Source organism: Sus scrofa, chromosome X, assembly GCF_054392235.1.
Source record: "Sus scrofa isolate SSC_HxYL_T2T_F1_AM1 chromosome X, Sscrofa_HxYL_maternal_Yorkshire_Landrace_v2.0, whole genome shotgun sequence".
NCBI lineage: Eukaryota > Metazoa > Chordata > Mammalia > Artiodactyla > Suidae > Sus > Sus scrofa.
In genome coordinates, this window is record NC_139401.1 from 107,852,667 (window position 1) to 107,872,511 (window position 19,845).

General features: G+C 44.5%; 1 protein-coding gene across 5 annotated transcripts in view; it reads right to left on the reverse strand.

The window, feature by feature from the left end:
- KIAA1210 (KIAA1210 ortholog) overlaps window positions 1-19,845 on the reverse strand; it is a 69,411-nt gene that overhangs the window by 6,373 nt on the left and 43,193 nt on the right. For 3 of the 5 annotated variants that reach the window (XM_085008276.1, XM_021080193.2, XM_085008275.1), the window contains exons 7-8: window positions 8,023-8,128; window positions 142-3,864 (exon numbers count right to left, since the gene is read on the reverse strand). In XM_085008276.1, the coding sequence (XP_084864402.1) occupies window positions 142-3,864; window positions 8,023-8,128 (3,829 nt within the window). Of the gene's footprint in view, window positions 1-141; window positions 3,865-8,022; window positions 8,129-11,104; window positions 11,309-19,845 lie in introns of all 5 variants that reach the window. The other 2 variants (XM_085008273.1, XM_085008274.1) reach the window with 1 other exon arrangement.

Consider the following 19,845-nt stretch of genomic DNA (forward strand, 5'->3'; position numbering starts at 1 on the left):
CCCCTAAATCCACAAGCCAGCCCTATCAAAGCAACAACTCAGCAGGCAAGGCTAGAACAGACCTCCCCCCATTCAAGACTTGGTGTTCCAGGTCTCCCCTCCACTTGGGCCTACTTGCTATCTGGAAAAATAAAGTCTCACCTGGGGTCCTGTGCGCAGGTTGCTTCTTGGCCATGCTTTCAGATTTGGGCCTCCTCTGTGGCCTCTCTGCAGAGCTAGATACTGCAGGGAGGTTCTGTGCAGTGCCCAGGAGCCCCTTGGAAGCCCTTTTTTTGATGTGCTGTTCTCTCTCCGTGGAAGAGGAGACTGGGCCCGAGGAAGGGGAAGGAAGCTTGGCAAAATCCTGTTTCTCACTCTCCTGGGAAGAACAGGTTTTTCTTAGTCGGATTCCAAAAAGGTTTTCAACCTCAGCCCCATTGGTGGATGAATTTGAGTGGCTGGTACTCTGATCACCACTCTCAAGAACTTCCTCGTTAGAGTAAGTGGCTCCAGCAGTGGGTGTTTGCCAGGCAGGAGCCACGGCAACCTTCACAGGTTTGGTAGCAGGAGTCGGGACAGTCTTAACGAGGTCTTCGAAGCTCTGGCTGTGTTTCTTGCTTTTGTTTGGAGAAGCTGGGGCTCTTGGTAGGGACCAGCAGCTAGAGCTCCTCTCAAAAACAGTTCCCTCAGTGGCAGTACTCGTGGAACTTGAATAAGCCTGTTGCTTATGCTCCAGGTCTGCAAGAGCCTGAAAGGGGTGTCTGGGAGGCAGGTGCTCCTCCGAACTGCCCAGCTCCACGGGGGCACTCCCGGGGCCTGCCGAGAAAGTCTGTGGCTGAGACTCAGCCTCATCCTTGGCTGGCACAGGGCGTCTGCCAGGCAGCTGCTCTTTGGAACTCTTCCATTCTTCAGAAACGGAGGCGATGTCTTGCTGGTACTGAGGCTTCCCCAATGCCTGGGCAAGGTGCCTGGGAGGCAGCGGCTCTTTAGAACTGCTCCATGTCACAGGAGCACTCCCGGAATGTGAGCATACTTCTTGCAGGCCTTCGGGCCTCTCCAAGCTCTCTACAGGGCTGGGTGTAGGCACCTGCTTCAGAGAAAGGTCCCCCTCAATACTGCCACTCTCCCAGCCTGAGGAAACTTGGTGCTCGGCTTTAGGCCTCAGCACAGATTTGGAAGGTTGATTTGTAGATAGAGGATCTACATAAATCCCCTCCTCAGTAGCAGGACTCTCTGAAAAGACCTGCTGGGCCATAAACTTCACGAACGACTGCCCGGGCAGCACCAATTTCTGAGCTATGCCTTCTTCAGCAGCAGCGCTCTCTAGAGGTGAGGACATTTCCTGGACATTAGCCTTTTTAACGACCTGGGCAGGATATTTGGGAGGCGGTGGCTTCCCAGAAATGCCCACCTCAACAGCAGCACTCTCAAAACTTGACATTTGGTGGACTCGATGTTTCACAGTGGATCGGGAAGGTTTGGGTGGCAATAGTTCAGGAGAAGCACCCCCTTCAATGGCGACACCCTCTGGACCTGCAGAGATTGGTTGTTTGACTATTGGTCTCGCCAGGGGTTGAGAAGTCACGCAGGGAGACACTGGCTCCATGGCATTGCCCCACTCATTGGCAGCACTCTCTGGACGTGCAGAGGCTTGTTGCTCGAATATGGGGCTCACCCAGGGCTGCTGGGAGGTATATCTGGGAGACATCGGCTCCCCAGGACTGCTCCACTCTGCAGCGGCGCTCACCGAGTCCAGAGGGACGGTCTGTGGCCAGAATTTAGGTCTCACCGAGAGCTGGGATGGGCATCTGGGAGGCAGCAGCTGGGCAAACATGCCCTCCTCCATAGCAGTGTCCTCTGGCAAGAGCTCCTGGACTTGAGGATCTGTCAAGGACTGGGGAGAATATTTAGGGAGCAATGTCTCCAGGAGAATGGCCTTCTCAGCAGCAACACCCTCCAAATGTGAAAATACATTTTGTTCGGCTATAGGGCAAGTCAAGGGCTGGACAAGAACTTGCAAAGGCAGGGGCTCCCTGGAAAGGCTCCCCTCGGCCACAGCGCTCTCTGGCCCTGCAGAGACTTGTTGCTGGGCTAGAGGTCTCATCAGGGGCTGAGAATGATATCTGGGCAGCAGCGGCTCTGCAGAAATGCCCCCCTCAGCAGCTGTGCCCTCTGGCCCTGCCGAGATCTCTTGCTCACCTAGTGGTTTCTTTTGGGGCTGAGAAGGATGTCTTGGAGGTGGCAGCTCCATAGAAGTAGTAATTTCTGGACCGGAGGAGATTGGTGACTCAACTTTCGGCTTTGTCAGGCGCTTAGAGGTCACTCTGGGAGGCAGTGGCACTATGGAAATGCCCCACTCCTCAGCAGTGCTCTCAGGTCCTGCACCGGCTTGTTGCTCAAACTGAGGTCTCACCCAGGTCTGGGAAGGGTTCCTGGGAGGCATCTGCTCCACAGAAACACCCCATACGTCAGGTCCGGTCTTTGAAACAGAGGAGACGTCTTTTTGGTCTTTGGGTCTCCCCAAGGCCTGGGAAGGGTGTGTAGGAGGCAGATCTTCCTCAGAGCTGCTCCTATCCCCAGCACTATTGTATCTTTCAATATAACTATTTGATCCTGTGGAGGCTTCATCTTCGGGCTCCCTCAAAGCCTGGGAAGCGCATCTGGGAGACAGCTGCTCATCAGAACGGCTCCTTTGCACAACCAGACTAGATCCTGCCACGACTCCTTGGCCACCTTTGGACTTCCGCAAGGGCTGGAAAGGGTGTGTGGGAGCCTGCTGCTGCTCGGCGCCACCGCCTACCTCCAGAGCACTCTCTGAATTTGACCAGACGGTTTTGGCTCTGGGCTTCCCCAAGGATCGGGAAGCATACCTAGGCACCCGCTGCTGCTTAGGACTGCTCAGTTCCCCAGCTGAACTTTTTGACTCTGGGAAGACATCTTGTTCATTTTTGACCTTCTTCGGGGGCTGGAAAGAGTAGCCAGGAGCCAGGTGCTGCTCAGAACCACTCCCTGCCTCTGAAGTACTCTCCGAATCTGAGGCGACTGCTTCAGCTTTTGGCTTCCCCAAGGACTGGGAAAGGCTTCTGGGAGGCAGCCTCTCTGCAGAAACGCCTCCCTCTGCCAAAGCACCTGCTGTAGCCGCAGTGCTTGCTGGAAAGGCCTGGAGAACATTTCTGGGAGACTTTTCTTTGTAGGTATCTTGAGCTGACTTCATTTTAAATTGGACACTTTTCAAATCAAAGCTGGAAGCGTCTTCTTCTTCTTCTGACTGGCTATGAGAAGAATCCATAAACACCTGATCCTCCACTGCCACTGAGAAAATGACATCTTGGGTTGTCAAAGGGCTTTCTACCACTGGCAAAAGAGCAGCTCTGGCTTCTGCCTTCTTGGCTCCAGAAGCCCTGTCTTCGTGGCATGGGGAGGGGCCACTAGCTGGGAACTCTTCCATGTCTTCATGTGTGGGCTCTGATGCTGATGCTTTTCTGGCTTTGAAATCTGTACCAGCATTTCTCCTTCCCAAATCATCTTTACCTGCAAGCGGCTCCTGCGGAGTAGTGCTTTCTGTTTGTGGAGGTGTGGGCTGCTCCATGTCTTGCTTCTCCAAGGGCAGGTTCCAGAAAGGGTAATCCTGGGAAGTCTTATCAGCAGGTGGGGACCCAGTTCCATCACCTAGGCCAAGTGCGCGGCTGGATTGTTTAAAGCTTCTTCCTTTGGATCCACACTCACTCGTTGCTGAGGTACTTGATCCTTTTCCTCCATGCCGTCTCCTGTGTGCTGCTGGCAATGGGAAGCCCTGACTCCCAGCAGCATCTGTGTGTGCAGTCTGATCTGTTGTCTTCTGTTCATAAACCTCAGTTTTGTTGCTCTGTTCCTGGCTTGAAGGACCTGTAGCAAACAGAAAGAAGGAAAGGAAAAATGTGCGCTTTTGATTTCCTAAAATAAGAATACTCTGTCCTGGCCCACTGGATACCTATTGGCCTTTGAATTCCCCAGTATGAAGAAGTAGCCATCCAGAAGACAGAGGACAACTTGGTCACTAAGAGCCTTCTGCAGTTGAAAAATTTTAAGTTTAAAATTTTTAAAGGGAAATCCAGTTTTATGAACTGATTTCAAGGTTGGCACATCACCATTACGTCAAGAGTCCATTCTACCATTAGCTGAGACACATCAAAAGGCAATTTTTGAACTCGTAACAATGACTACCTTTTAGGAAACTGACTGGGGCAGGGCAAAGGGAAATTTTACTTTCTCCCTAGTATTTATATTTTCTAATAAGTTCTACCTAATTTTTATATAATATGCGGGTATTGCTTTATTTGTTTTAGAAAGGAGTCAGCAAGGGTTATCTGGAAGGTAGGATTATGGTTTCCCATTTCTTCTGCTTTCAATTCTCTGGTATTAAAATAATCTGGTATAATTATATGCAAAGCAATTCTTAGAAAGTCTTAACAGTGGCATTGGTCCACGGGTTTCAGGTCAAGCACAAGGCAGCAGTTCTACAGACTGCTCCTCCCCTCTCTATAACTTTTACTAAGGAACTCAGTTTGATCCCCAGGTGGGAGGCTACTCACTGCCTCCCCTTCCTCACCATCCACTAATCCCAAGCTCCATCGAGTGGGTTCATGTACAGCATACAGCACTGAGCATAGGGGGCTGTACTCCAAAACAGTCCCATTATATGAAAAACCAAAGTAGCTGTCCTCATGGACACTGAATGAGTTTTACCCTCTGTGTGTGAAAGGGACAGCTATTAAAAATAAATATGAGGATAGAGAGAAGACAAGATGGCAAAGCGCAAGGACCTTGAGCTTACCGATTCCCATAAGAACACCAAAATCACAACTGATGGCTGAACAACCATTGACAAAAAAGACTATAACCTACCAAAAAAGATATTCTACATACAAATACAAAGAGGAAACCACGAGACAGTAGGAGGGGGTGCCCTCATGATATAATCAAACTCCATACTCCCCAGGTGGGCAACCCACAAGCTGGAAAATAATTATATCGCAGAAGTTCTTCCAAGGGAATGAGAGTTCTAAGCCCCATATCAGGCTCCATAGCCTGAGGGTCTGGCACCAAGAGGGGCCCCCAGAACATTTGGCTTTGAGGGCCAGTAGGACTTGATTATAGGAGCTCCATAGGACTGGGGAAAACAGAGACTCCATTCTTGGAGGGCAACACAAGGTCTCATGTGCACCAGGACTCAGGGCAAAAGCAGTGACTTCATAGGAGCCTAGGCCAGACCTACCTGCTGGTCTTGGAAGGCCTCCTAGGGAGGTGTGTGTGTGTGGGGGGGTGCTCTGGCTCTCTTTGGGGACCTAAAAGCTGGTGGTGAACATATCCAGGTGTACTCATCTGAAGGCTGACCTCTTGTTTGGGTCATTAGTACCAAGACCTGGCCCCACCCAACAGAGCCATTGGTATTTTGATAGAGATTGCATTGAAACAAATGTATGTTTCCATACAAATTTACAATTTTTTTGTTTTAGTTCCTTGAAAAATGACATTGGTATTTTGATAGAGATTGCATTGAAATAAATGAAGTGACTGACAAGGGATTAATCTCCAAAATATACAAATAGCTCATACAGCTCAATATCAAAAAAAAAAAACAACCCAATCAAAAAAATGGGCAGAAGATCTAAATCATTTCTCTAGAGAATACATACAGATAGCCAAAAGGCATGTGAAAATATGCTCAACATTACAAATTATTAGAGAAATGCAAATCAAAACTACAATGAGGTACCACCTCACACCAGTCAGAATGGCCACCCTCAAAAAGTCTACAAATAATAAATGCTGGAGAGGGTGTGGAGAAAAGGGAACCCTCCTCCACCGTTGGTGTGAATGTAAATTCGTACCCCCACTATGGAGAACAGTATGGATGTTCCTTAAAAAAAAACTAAAAATAGAGTTACCGTATGACCCAACAATCCCACTCCTGGGCATATATCCAGAAAATATGAAAATTGTAATTTGAAAAGACAGATGCACCACAATGTTTACTGCAGCACTATTTACAATAGCCAAGACATGAAAGCAACTTAAATGCCTGTTGACAGATAAATGGATAAAGAAGATGTGGTATATATACACAATGGAAAATACTCAGCCATAAAAAGAATAAAATAATGGCATTTTTAGCAATATGGATGCAACTAGAGATTGTCATACTAAGTGAGGTAAGTCAGAAAAAGAAAGACAAATACTATATGATATCACTTATTTGTGGAATCTAAAATATGATACAAGTGGACTTATTTACAAATCATAAGTAGACTCGCAGACATAGAAAACAAACTTATGGTTACCAAAGAGGAAATAGAGGGAGGGATAAATTAGGAGTTTGGTATTAAAATATACATACTACTGTAAATAAAATTTATAACCAACAAGGACCTACTCTATAGTACAGGGAACTATACTCAATATCTTGCAATAACCTATAATGAAAGAGAATGTTAAAAAGAATATATATTATTATATATAATATAAAAAAGGTTTTATATATATTATATATGTAACTGAATCATTCTGCTGTATACCTGAAACTAACACAACATTGTAAATCAACTATACTTCAATAAAAATTTTTTCAAAAGAAAAAATATGAAAAGAAGATAAAAGGAAAATCAAAGAAATGATTCATGTAATTTCTTGTTGGTGTTGCATAGAAGAGTTCTGTGGGTTTGTTACTTTTCATGGGAAAATGTATTTAGGGATATCCTGCCTTTGAACCCACCCATGAAATCCCTTGTGGCAAAAATAAAAAATAACTGACTTAAATTATACAACAGGAATTTTGGTTTATCAAGTACTACTTGAAATTAAGTTGCCATCAGTTGGAGCCAACATCCATACACGAACACACAGAGAGATTTTCATGCCAATGGCACTTGTTGCTTGGGGATTTGATGAGTGTTGGCTGCCAAGGACATCTGTCTGCAGGCTGTCCAAGCCCTCTTTGCCTGTGGATGTGGACATTTTTCTCACTGTTAAAACAAGACCTTTTCTCTCTACTGGAAGAGAAAAGCAACTTTAAAAAGGCAGGGTGTGGAATTCCTGTCGCAGCTCAGTGGAAATGAATCTGACTAACTTCTATGAGGATGCAGGTTCGATCCCTGGCCTTGCTCAGTGGGTTAAGGATCCAGCATCGCCATGATCTGCGGTGTAGGTCGCAGATGTGGCTCAGAGTCGGCGCTGCTATCTATGGCTGTGATGTAGGCTGGTGGCTACAGCTCCTATTCGACCCCTAGCCTGGGAACTTCCATATGCCATGAGTGAGGCCCTAAAAAGCAAAAACTAAAAATAAAAAAATAAAAAGCCAGGGAGTTCCTGTCGTTGCGCAGCAGAAACGAATCTGACTAGGAACCATGAGGTTGTGGGTTGATCCCTTGCTCAGTGGGTTAAGGATCTGGCGTTGCCATGAGCTGTGGTGTAGGTCGCAGACGCGGCTCGGATCTGGGGTTGCTGTGGCTGTGGTGTAGGCCGGCAGCTACAGCTCCAATTAGACCCCTAGCCTGGGAATCTCCATATGCTGCAGGTGGGGCCCTAAAAAGACGAAAGACAAAAATAAACAAACAAATAAATAAAAATAAAAAAATAAAAAGCCTTTTTCCCCCCAATTCTGTTATTATTGTCTGGTTCTGTTGCTGAAGGGCAATACTGAAGGGGAAATCACTGGCTGCCCAGTGAGATATCAGGCCTCACTGAGGAACTCAGCAAGTCTGTTAGAAAGGATTAAACAAACCTACAAACAAGTAAACATAAAATACCACTTTGGCTGGAAATTCATTTAGATAAAATAGGAATCCAGCTATGACCTTTACGTAAATGTCACACAAGTGGCAATTGTATTAATTGGGTAGTGTAGATGAAGAAACTTGGACCACATTAGTATGCATCTCAAATGGAGAGCTCTCTGAGGCCCCGGACGGCAGGCCTGGGCCATTCTTATTATATAGCTCCTGTCATTCGCACTGTGCTATTAAGCTTGTAGTATGTGTTTCCGGGTGAGGGTGGAGATGTGCCAACCTGCATTGTCCTTTTTTGGTTTCTTTTGATCAGCTTCTTTTGATTTGGTTGGGCTCTTCTCTTTTTCAGAAACCAGTAGGCTTGGCTCCTCCTGCTCTGGTTTTGCCTAAAAGACAGAAAGAAAGAGCTTGAATCAGACTGAAGTGGTCTCCACTCAGCCCTGCATGGCGGCCAAAGGAAAAAAGAAATCAGGAAAAAAAAGTCCTTGCTATCTAAATGGCTCTGTTGGAAGAATGATAATACCATTAATGATGATGACTATTTCCAATGGCATCCATAACCTGGTGATCATTTTACCTATTGGAAGTGGTTCGCCTAGATTTGAAGTTTCTGATCTCTGAGTGATATGCTGCAGGGAACTCTCTAAAACACCCCAGAAACCACTGGTCCATACTGCAAGGCGTAAATCTGAAAATAAGGTGGTTGGACATGACAATCATACTCTTGGCAACACTGGAATTCTCAAATCTGCTTCACCAGGCTTGGGAGTCACATTCAGATCCTGATTGGCTTCTTTTTCAGGGAATTTAGTGAAAGCATGAACTATGTCTTTCTAGCTCAAAAGAAGAAAAAGAGTTGGGGTTTGGTTGGGAAGGAAGAGAGAAAAAAAATGAAGGGTTCAGCCCTTACAATGAAGGGGTTGAAATTGGTTTAGTGTAATCAAGGTTTTCAGATAAAGACAGTACAGCTTTGGAAACATCAGAGTGGCACTGCCCTGCACAGTGCCTAGAATTTGCTTCATGTAAGCCTTTATGAGGAGTTCCCGTCGTGGCTCAGTGGAAATGAATCTGACTAGGATCCATGAAGACGCAGGTTCAATCCTTGATCTTGCTCAGTGGGTTAAGGATCCGGTGTTGCCATGAGCTGCAGTGTAGGTCAAAGACACGGCTTGGCTCTGGCGTAGCTGTGGCTGTGGTGTAGGCCAGTGGTTACAGCTCCGATTCAACCCCTAGCCTGGGAACCTCCATCCACCAAGGGTGTGGCCCTAAAAAGACAAAAGGCAAAAAAGAAAGAAAGAAACAAACAAAAAGAAAGCAAACCTTTATGATATACATCTAAAGACAAACATACAACTCTTTACGTTCCCATTCGAAATGCCTATGTAAACAGACTCAGTTCAAAATTATTTATTTTTGAGTGAATGAGGTCAGATAGACCTGGGTTCAGATCTCTGGTCCATCAGTTACTGTCTTTATTATCTTGGGCAAGTTATTTTCTAAATCTCTGTGTCCACATCTCTAAATGAGGGATAAGGGGAAACCCCTGTGGGACTTGCAGACCTAAGAAATTCCACAGCAGGGAGCAAGTGGCCTCTGTGTCATAAATGATCCTGGACTCATATTCACTTGCGAGTCAGGGAGAGTCACAAGGAAGAAGTAGCTGTCCCGACCTTGTTAGAGAGTGCTACCCAGGCCTTTCCTCAAATAGGCTATGCAAAAGGAAGAAAGTCAGAAGGGTTACAGTGAGTTTTTCTTGGCCAACATTCCCTGTCTCCCAGGTTTATGGTGAGGTATCCAGGTGATAATGCACATACAGGGTTCCCACTGAGTTCCCACACCACAGAGTTCCCACTGTGGTGCAAAGGGATAGGCAGCATCTCTGGAATCCCGGGACGAAGGTTCAATCCCCTGCCCAGTACAATGGGTTCAGAATCCTGCATTGTCACAGCAGTGACATAGGTTGCGGCTGTGGCTCAGACATGATCCCCAGCCTGGGAACTCCATATGCCACAGGGTGGCCAAAAAAGAAGAAAAAAAAAGCACATACAGGGTTTGGTTTTTAGTAATTGATCACAGTCGCTGAACCAAGAAGATTTTCTCAGGCCCTCCTATGCCCGGTACCCTGTCAACTCTTCTTTTAGCTTATGCTTTGTTTTCCTTCTAAAGCTAATATGCAATGTCTAAGCTAGGGGCAACACAGTGGGATGAAAAGGGTACTGGGCTTGACATTAGAGGACTGGGTTTGGGTCCTAGCTCTGCCACTACCAGCGTGTTTGTCCTTGGGGCATCTGTTTGTACTTACATGTCCTTCCCTGTAAAATGCTTGTGAGTATGAGATCTTTTCATTTCTTCCAGCTCCGATTTACAGCCCTTTATTCACAGCCCAGAGTCACTGAGGAATTGGTTTGACCAAAGTGAATCTTCCAGCCAATGGACACATCCTTTCAAATACTAACATCTTTTAATTCTCAGCTTTTAGTAAAAATCTTTTCCAAAAGCATGACTGCTCTATCTTCCTAAACAGAGACCAGGGAATGTAATCCAACTTTTCTTGATAATTTGGATGAATAATGAATATGACCTATGAACACGAACATGGATAATGATACAATGTGGCCCGGAGGGACTTACTGAGGTGGGCAAGGTTCCTGATCCCTATACTAAGTGGCCCTAGATTGTTTCTGTCATTTCTCTCTGCTATCAACTGTCACTTTTCTTTGCTATCAGATCTGAGTCTTATCTGTGGCCATGTTTTAAACATAATTGGTTTGGCTATGTGTGCTTGAAAGTCATGTGACAGAGCTTTGTGACATCTATGTGACACAGAGAGATCTATGAAGAGGTTTATAGCCAAATTCTGAATGCTGTGAGTTTCTGGAAGCCTGACTTCCAAATAAGTGGAACCGTGCTGCAATTTGTAACTCATGGGTCTTATCTGCTTCATAATTAAAGGGTTTGGGATGGAAATGCTCTAAAATCTGGTGGTGATGCTCATTGTACAACAACAACAACAAAAAAAAGAATCTTGATTTGGGCTATGGTTGAATAGCTTCTACAAAGATGGCTGAGTGAATTTCCAGATGCTAAGCCAATAAGCAGTTTCTCAGGGGTCAGGTCACTGTTTCTGCTTCCTTCAATGCCTTTTAGCTAAGTTCCATCTGGATAGGATATCCTACTCCCTAGGTGCAAGTTTGCTTACCTCTCCGTTGGTGCCAAGTCTGGGACAGCGCCCCTGACTTCACCATTCCTACTTAGGGTATGGATCCCCAAAACCATACCACTTCCATGGGAGCAGTTTGCAAAGGTTGGACCTCATCTTTTCTTATAGAGGAGTTGATTTCCAGGCCTCTTGAAAAACTTACAGTCGCCTGAAAGTTCTTCTTTTGCTTTTGTTTCCGGGGGTTTAAAGCCATCTTGTGTCGAGCAGCTGAAGAATCCAAACAGCCCTGGGTGGAGGCGGGGGCGCTGAAAACAGTAGGCACCTGGGTGCTGCTGGGAGAGGGGAGCACGGCAAATGTGGTCAAGGACTGGGAGCAAACGGGTCCAGATGAGGGCTCAAAGGAGCTCTGGAGAAAGTAGGAGGAAAGAAATGAGTCAACTCTGTATGCTGGCATTGGTCTCAAAAGGCAGAAACTCCTCTGGCTGAAGAAAAATTCCTAGAGCACACCTTCATGAACTAGCGTCCCTTTTTCCCACGGCTATGTTCATGCTTCCGGTCAAGAGGCTCATTGGAAGGAAGGCGCACACTTTCTGCTGGTTCCCTTGCAGACGAAGACAAGAAACAAGATGGACGGCCTAGCAGTTAAGGATCCAGTGTCGTTGCTGCTGTGGCTCAGGTCACTGCTGTGGCGCGGTTCCGATCTGGGGCCCAAGAACTTCCGGATGCCATGGGCACAGCCACAAAAAGAAACCAAACGTTCTGGTTGCTCCCCTGTTTAGAAAGCATTCAGGAGCTCCCCCTTTGCCCTCAGGATAAGGGCCCTACCATTTCGAGTTTACAAGGTCAGAGGGTCTGTAGGTATTCTTGCCCTGTATTCCCTTTTATTAACACGGGGGGGCTGATTGGGGTGAGAGGCACAATCTATATCAGTAAATCCCAGCAGGGCTCTGGGATTTCTCCATAGGCGTGCTTGGTGGTTGGAAGAGGGCCTGTATGAAAGCTGTATTTGCATAGACAGCAGGCAGCAAACTGCCTTTACTTATGTTTACTCTCCGAAGGTGCAAGGTTGATGGATGCACTTAGAGGAATGGAATGTTCCCACCACCATTGGGTGAGGATGGAGCCTGTCACCTTGTCCTCATTATGACTGGCCTCTACCTTTACTATCTGGTCCTGGGGCTCCTGTTGGCTTCCTCTGAAGGAACTTCAAAACAGTCTCCTCTGGGCTTCTTAACACAGCGTTTTCCACACCTCAAAGAGACACTACAGATCACCTCTCATTCCTAAGAAGTTCCAGAGATCTGTGTTAGCCGAAGCCCCTTTGAAGGCCAGGTGATGAGCCAACTCCCTCCTGGACTTCACTGGCAAATGATGCAGTTTAGCAGGTAGATAGAATTTCCCTGTGTGTTTACTCACTACTTCTTTCCAAACTAGCTTCACACATCTCCAGGGACCCCTTTGGTATTTGCAGCTTTCGCATCTCTTCACATTTCCCATCATCATTGTATGTTGACCCAGTGATAACCTTAGCTACTATCTTGGTTCCAAACATAGGTCTTTTATGGCCTGTGATTCCAATGCCTAGGGATTTAACACAGCTAGGGGGTCAGGATGATGATACATCTAGCTCACCGTTCTGTTGTTGATTCTAAGAAAGGGAGCGAAATGCTACAGTTAGCTTTTGGGGGGTCAATCGCACAAAATTTGGAGGAGTCCCAAGCCTTTCATAACTTCTTTATGCAACTGTCATCCATAAATTTATATAACATCTGTTTCTGATACTATATATTTAGCTTGTGTTATCTCTTGGAATTATGAATTTAATACTCAGTACACAGAGTAATATAACACAGGGAATGCGATTATGAAGTGTCAGGGTGGATTGATATTCAGCGTCAGAGTAATGTCTCCTGTTTTATGGTTCTAAGAGTTTTTCATGCTTCAGAGTAGTCTTACAGTTCTGGTCTTTGGGGACCAGATGACAACATCTATGCTCCCACTAACTTCACATGATCTGTCTCCCCACTGCCTCTCTGACCATGTCTCTTACCACTCTCCGTTCCAGACTCACTGCTGGTTTGCTGTTTCTCAAACATTCCATGCGTGTTCTTCCAGCAAGGCATTTGCAGTTTTCCATTTGTTGGGCATGCTTTTCCCCCATGGCCATGTGGCTAGCTCCTTCACTTCCTTCTGGTCTTGATGTAAAAGGTGCCTTTTCAGTGACACCATCCCCAGCCAACCTATTTGAAATTTTAGCCTTCCACCCTGACATTTCATAATCCCATTCCCTGTGTTATATTTTCGCCTTGGCAGTTGTCATTCCAAACCTTGTGGCATGAACACTATAGACAAAAGCACTGTTTAGTGAAACTCATTCTATAGTATAACAAACAAATCAGGCTCAGCAAAATTCTGGCAATTTCCAGATTGTGTGTAGGAGAGAGCTAATCTGTTCCTAATCAGAGCCTAAACCAAAAGCCCATCAAACTTAACCATGGCCATTAGTCTCCCTATGTTTGATTAACTTTCCTTAAGGAATCTCTGGGCATTAGATGTAAACACAGGGCCACAGCTATTCTCAAACCTGGACTAAAAATGAGAGTGCAGGAGTTCCCACCGTGGTGCAGTAGAAGTGAATCCAACCAGGAACCATGAGGTTGTGGGTTCGATCCCTGGCCTCGCTCAGTGGGTTAAGGATCCAGCATTGCCGTGAGCTGTGGAGTTATCTGATAACGTAAGGTAAGGCAGGAGTTCTGATCGTGGCTCAGCGGTTAATGAATCTGACTAGCATCCATGAGAACGTACATTCGATCCCTGGCCTCGCTCAGTGGGTTAAGGATCCAGCATTGCCATGGGCTGTGGTGCAGATTACAGATGCTGCTCAGATCCCACATTGCTGTGGCTGTGGTGCAGGCGGCAGCTGTAATTCCAATTGGACTCCTAGCCTGGGAACCTCCATATACCACGGGTGCAGCCCAAAAAAAGCAATAAATAAATAAATAAATAAAATAAAAATGAGAGTTCAAAGCCATCAAGCATTATCCCCATCTGACTATGACACTCAAGTTCAGGCATGTGATTCAAAACAGCCCTAAGAGGATCTCTGTAGTGAGTTGAGAGTATGTTGTCTGGGTATAGAATATGTATATATTTTACACCTTCCCTCGAATGCACAGTGAATTCAATAAACTCTCTGGAATGCTGGGCACTGTTTCTCAAAATATGGTCTGAGAATCCCTCCGGCATCAGAATCGCCTGGGGCGAGTGTTGAAAAAGCACTTTTAAGGACACATTAATGAATGAGACTCTCAGAAGAGGGGCCTTAGAGTGGGTTTAACAGGCCCTCCAAGGGAGTTTTCTGGGGGCGGGTGTTGCGAACTACTACCTAGTCCTCTGGCATGAAGAGAAAGGCTTCTATTTTCAAACAGAAGCACATCAAAGTTCCTAAATAACCACATCCGTTGCCTCAGAACAGGAGCCAGCAATATCTGGGCTCCCTCTGAGAAGTGGGGTTCTTTCTTCGGCCCTACTTTTTCCTCCAGCCACACTGGTCAGGAGAAACCTGGAAAAGTCACCATAGGCGCCAACCACAGGATCTTATGAGCTACCCAGGAAAGGCAAACCGAATCCATTCTCAGCAGGTTTCTAAAAGGAAAGCAAGTGCAGGAAAGACTCCTTTCTCTATTTTTCCTACCCCTCCTTCAACCCCCTCCTCCCTCCCTGCACTCTGAAAGTCAACACACCCTTCTTGGTACTCAAGGCGCGTATTATGCAGGAAGGCCAAGATGTTTCCATCCTTCTCTCGTGTTTGGGGCGTGCGGGGAGGGGGAGGTGGGGGAATAGCATAGATAGCTTCTGATTAACAGCTGGAGTGAAATGAGCTCCTTTCCCCTCAACATCTGGAAGATGTGTCAGGCCTGGCACCTACTAACCCAGAATCTTCGGGGGGAAGGAACCTGGATCAGGCCTTGGGCCTGGGGAAGGAATCCTTCAGCCCTGGGTGGGAGGGGTGTTGGACAGTCCTTCACTGTTAACGGGGGTCCAGCTGTTCTTTGGATAATTAAAACACATCTTAGCTCCCTTTCTTCCTTCTGTCAAGTTTCTAGACCCAGTACAAAAGAGTTCAGTCAACAAGGTACCCTTTTGGTCATTCTTCTGATCGTTCTTTGTCTGTTCTATGGTGCCAGGGTTTTCCCCTTTTCTTTTGACTGTTGATAAGTAATACTTGAGTGGGGGTAGGGAACAGTTTGGCTGCTTCTTGGAACAAAAAAGAACCCCAATTGTTATGTCTTTTAAAATGGCATTAGCCGGTGGCTATTTAGGCCAGATGTAATCAAGCCTTTGGCCTGAAAAGCTGTCATCCTGGGAAAAAGCTCACTCAGGAACTGGGAGGTTTTGACACTAGGATGCTGGGAAACTAGGTTCTGTGTGAGCCATTCAGCCCAAAGCTCCCAAGGTAAGTAGTCTTTGGAACATTTCCAGAAGAAGCTGCAGCTCTTGGTGGGAAAAGTGTTCTCCACTGAGGTTTCTCTCCCAAAGGGGCCTATGTGCCCATTCCCGAGAATTCCTGTGCAGCTGCTGCTTCACTCAGAATCTTTGTTTCATAAAATCCGTTGTGCCATTTTGCCATCCTGAAAGTTGTAGAAGGTGGAATTTCACATATTCCCTGCAGCCCCTGCCCCATCACGATCTCCTTAATTTCGTAAGGGGTATAGAGAATAAGAACCTGAACTTTGGAATCAAAGAGGCCTCGATCTGAGGTCCTAGCCATTCCACTTTCCAGCTGTTTGACCGGGGACGAGTTACCTAACCTCTGAGAGCCTCAGTTTCTATGTCTTTAACAGAGGGATAATAATAATAACAATACACACTTAGTGTGCTGTTTTAAAAAGTAAACGAGGAGTTCTCTTGTGGTGCAGCAGGTTAAGGATTAGTTGTTGTCACTGTAGCAGCAGGGGCCACTGCTGTGGCGTGAATTTGATTCCTGACGCAGAAACTTCCACAGGCCATGGAGACAGCCAAAAATAAATAAATAAGTAAAAAGTAAGTGAAATGAATAGGCAAGACATGGAAACAACCTAAATGTCCATCAACAGAGGAGTGGATCCAGAAGATGTGGTCCATATACACAATGGAATATTACTCAGCCATTAAAAAGAACAAAATACCAGCATTTTTAGCAACATGGATGGACCTAGAAACTATCATGCTAAGTGAAGTCAGCCATACAATGAGACACCAACATCAAATGCTTTCACTGACATGTGGAATCTGAAAAAAGGACAGACGGAACTTCTTTGCAGAACAGATGCTGACTCACAGACATTGAAAAACTTATGGTCTCCGGAGGAGACAGTTTGGGGGGTGGGGGGATGTGCTTGGGCTGTGGGATGGAAAGCCTGTGAAATCAGATTGTTATGATCATTATACAACTACAGATGTGATAAATTCATTTGAGTAATAAAAAATGAAAAAAAAAAGATTAAAAGAAAGTAAGTGAAATGAAACATGGGAGGTGCAGTTCACATAAGAAAGTCTCAATAAGTGTTTGCCGTTGCTATTGGTGGGCACTGGTCCAAATTTAGAGAGCTGCTAGAATCCATATGGTTTGGTGAAAAGTGGTATGGATTTGGGAAGGAATCCTGGGCTGGAATCTCAGCTCTGCCCCTGATTGGCTCTGTGGTCTTGGCCAAATCATTTCCCCTCTCTGAACCTCGGTTTTTTTTCCACCAAACATGGGGAGAGGAGTTTCCATCGTGGCTCAGTGGAAATGAATCTGACTAGCATCCACGAGGACGCAGGTTTGATCCCTGACCTCGCTCAGTGGGTTAAGGATCCAGTGTTGCCGTGAGCTGTGGTGTAGCTCGCAGACATGGCTTGGATCCTGCGTTGCTGTGGCTGTGCGTAGGCTGGCAACTGTAGCTCTGATTGGACCCCTAGCCTGGGAACCTCCATATGCCACAGGTGTGGCCCTAAAAAGACAAAAGACAAAAAAAATAGAGATAATAGTATCTTCCCTATCTACCTTACAGAATTCTTGAGAGAATCAAATGCACCTATAATGCAACAATGGGACAATGGGGAGGGGGACATTATGCTCTCCTTGATGTATAGGAGGATTAAAAAATATTGCTCTGGACTTCAGAGGCCTATTTGTAAATAATAATGGTGAATTATGAAGTAAGCTATCATGCGCAAATCAAGAAACTTGATAAGGAGGTAACCTTACAGGGGATTTGGAGAAGAAAGTAAGCCTAGGGTTAAAGGTCTACAGGATCCTTGAGAGAGAACATGTATTTTCCCCTTCCACCAGTAGGGGGCAGCAGCTCAGAGAAGAAAGAATAAAACAGCAAAGTTGTAAAGACTCCTCTAAGAGGGTAGAGATTTAGTCATCTTTTAGTCTGACTTCTCTATTTGATTTCTGCCTAGCTCCCTAGTCGATGTTTAGTGAGAAGGCAGTAGGAGTTGGGTTTGTGGGGAAGCCTTGGAGGATGTAAGAGTTGGGGGTCATAATTTATATAAAAAACTAAGAAACTCTCATGCCTGGAGGCGGCAAGGGTTTAACTGCACCACCAAAGATTAGACTTTCTGCCTGCAAGCCCAACATTTAACCTATAGCAGTATGACTCAATTCTTGAATTTACTAGTAGAGAGTTTGTTAACATTAAGCAGGACAAATGTTTAGACTGATTTTAGGAAATGCTGACTATAAACAATTTAACTCTACTTACTAACCTGTAAAATAGCCTACTCAAATGAATAAAAAGAGAAAACTTTACGTCTTAAAATGCTATCTAATTTTCTTTGTAATTGTAATCCCTAAGGTAACCACTAAGAAAATAATTTTAAAATATATAGAGAAGGAAGTGAGAAGTGAATGAACAATACACACACAAAAAATTAATGAAATCCAAAGTATAGTAGTAATAGAAGAACTGAGGCACAAAACAGATGTATAAGGATGTATAGGTGGGAAAAGAGCAAGATGGCAGAAGTTCTTCCTTATTAGTAATTGCTATGAATGTAAATTAATTAAACTCTAATGAAAAGGCAGAGATTGGCAAGATGGATTTTAAAAACATGATCAGTTTATATGCTGTCTACAAGAGATTCACTTTAGATCTGAAGACACAAATAAGTTTAATGTGAAAGGATGATTAAAGGGATTCCAAGCAAATGGTAACCAAAAGAGAGCCAGGGTGGCTATACTAATATCAAACAGAACAGACTTTAAATCAAAATTATTATAGGAGACAAAGATGGACATTATACATTGATAAAAGGGTCAATCCATCAGGAAGACAGAGCAATCATAAACATATACATACTAAACAGCAGAACCACTCTTAAGTACATGGAGCAAAAATTGACAGAATTGAAGGGAGAAATAGACAGATCTACTGTCTATTAGAGACTTCAGTATCCAACTTGCAATAATGAATAAGGAGCTAGACAGAAGATCAACAGAGAAATGGAGGGTTTGAAACAATGCTATAAACCAAGTAAACCTAACAGATATATAAAGAACATGCCATTCAACAAGAGCATAATACACATCCTTCTGAAATACACATGGAACATTCTGGATAGATGTTGTGCTAGGCCACAAAATAAGTCTTAACAAATCGAAAAAGATTAAAATCATGCAATGTATCATCTCTGACCACAACAGAATGAAACTAGAAATTAATAAAGGAAGAAAGACTGGAAAATTCGTAAGGAGGTGGAAATTAAACAACACAACCTTAAGCAATGAATGGGTCAAAGAAGAAATCAAAAGGAAAGTTAGAAAATACTTTGACGTGAATGAAGACTAAAACAAAACATAACAAAATTTATGTGATACAGCAAAAGCAGTCCTCAGAAATTTATGGCTATATATGCCTATATTTAAAAAAGAAGAGGAGTTCCCATCGTGGCTCAGTGGTGGAGTTCCCGTCGTGGTTCAGTGGTTAACAAACCCGACTAGGAACCATGAGGCTGTGGGTTCAATCCCTGGCCTTGTTCAGTGGGTTAAGAATCCGGTGTTGCCTTGAGCTGTGGCATAGGTTGCAGATGTGGCTCGGATCCCATGTTGCTGTGGCTCTGACGTAGGCAGGCGACTACAGCTCCGATTAGGCCCCAAGCCTGGGAACCTCCATATGCCACCAGTGCAGCCCTAGAAAAGACAAAAAGACAAAAATAAATAAATAAATAAATAAGAAGAAAGATCTCAAATCAGTAACCTAACTCTCCACCTTAAGGAACTAGAGAGATAAAAACATACCTAAAGCTAGCAAAAGGAAGGAAATAATAAAGACTAAATCAGAGATAATGAAATAGGGAATAGAAAAACAATACAGAAAGTCAATGAAGCCAAAAGTCAGTTCTTTGAAAAGTAAAATAAAATTGACAAATCTTTAGCTAGACTGATTAAGAAAAAAAAGAGAAGACACAAATTACTAAAATTAGAATTGAGAGGGAACAACTACTACTGACCTCACAGAAATAAAAAGGATTATAATATGGTACTATGAATAATTGTATAGATAGCCTAGATGAAATGGATACATTCCTAGGCACATCCAAATTACCAAAACTGAATCAAAAATAAATAGAAAATCTGAATATATCTATAACAAGTAGAGACATTGAATCAGTAATCAAAACCTCCCCAAAACAACAAAAAAAAACCCAGGACCAGATGGCATCACTGGTGAATTCTACCAAACTTTAAAAGAATAATAGCAATCTTTCACAAATTTTTCAAAAAAAAAAATAGAAGAGGGAGTACTTACTCCCTGATTCTATGAAGCTCATGTTGCCATGATTCCAAAGCCAGATAAAAGTATCACAGGAAAAGAATGCTGCAGACCTATGTCCTTCATGAATACATGTGCAAAATACTAGCAAACCAAATCCAACAGCATGTTACAGAAGGATATAGGTCTACAGCATATTAAG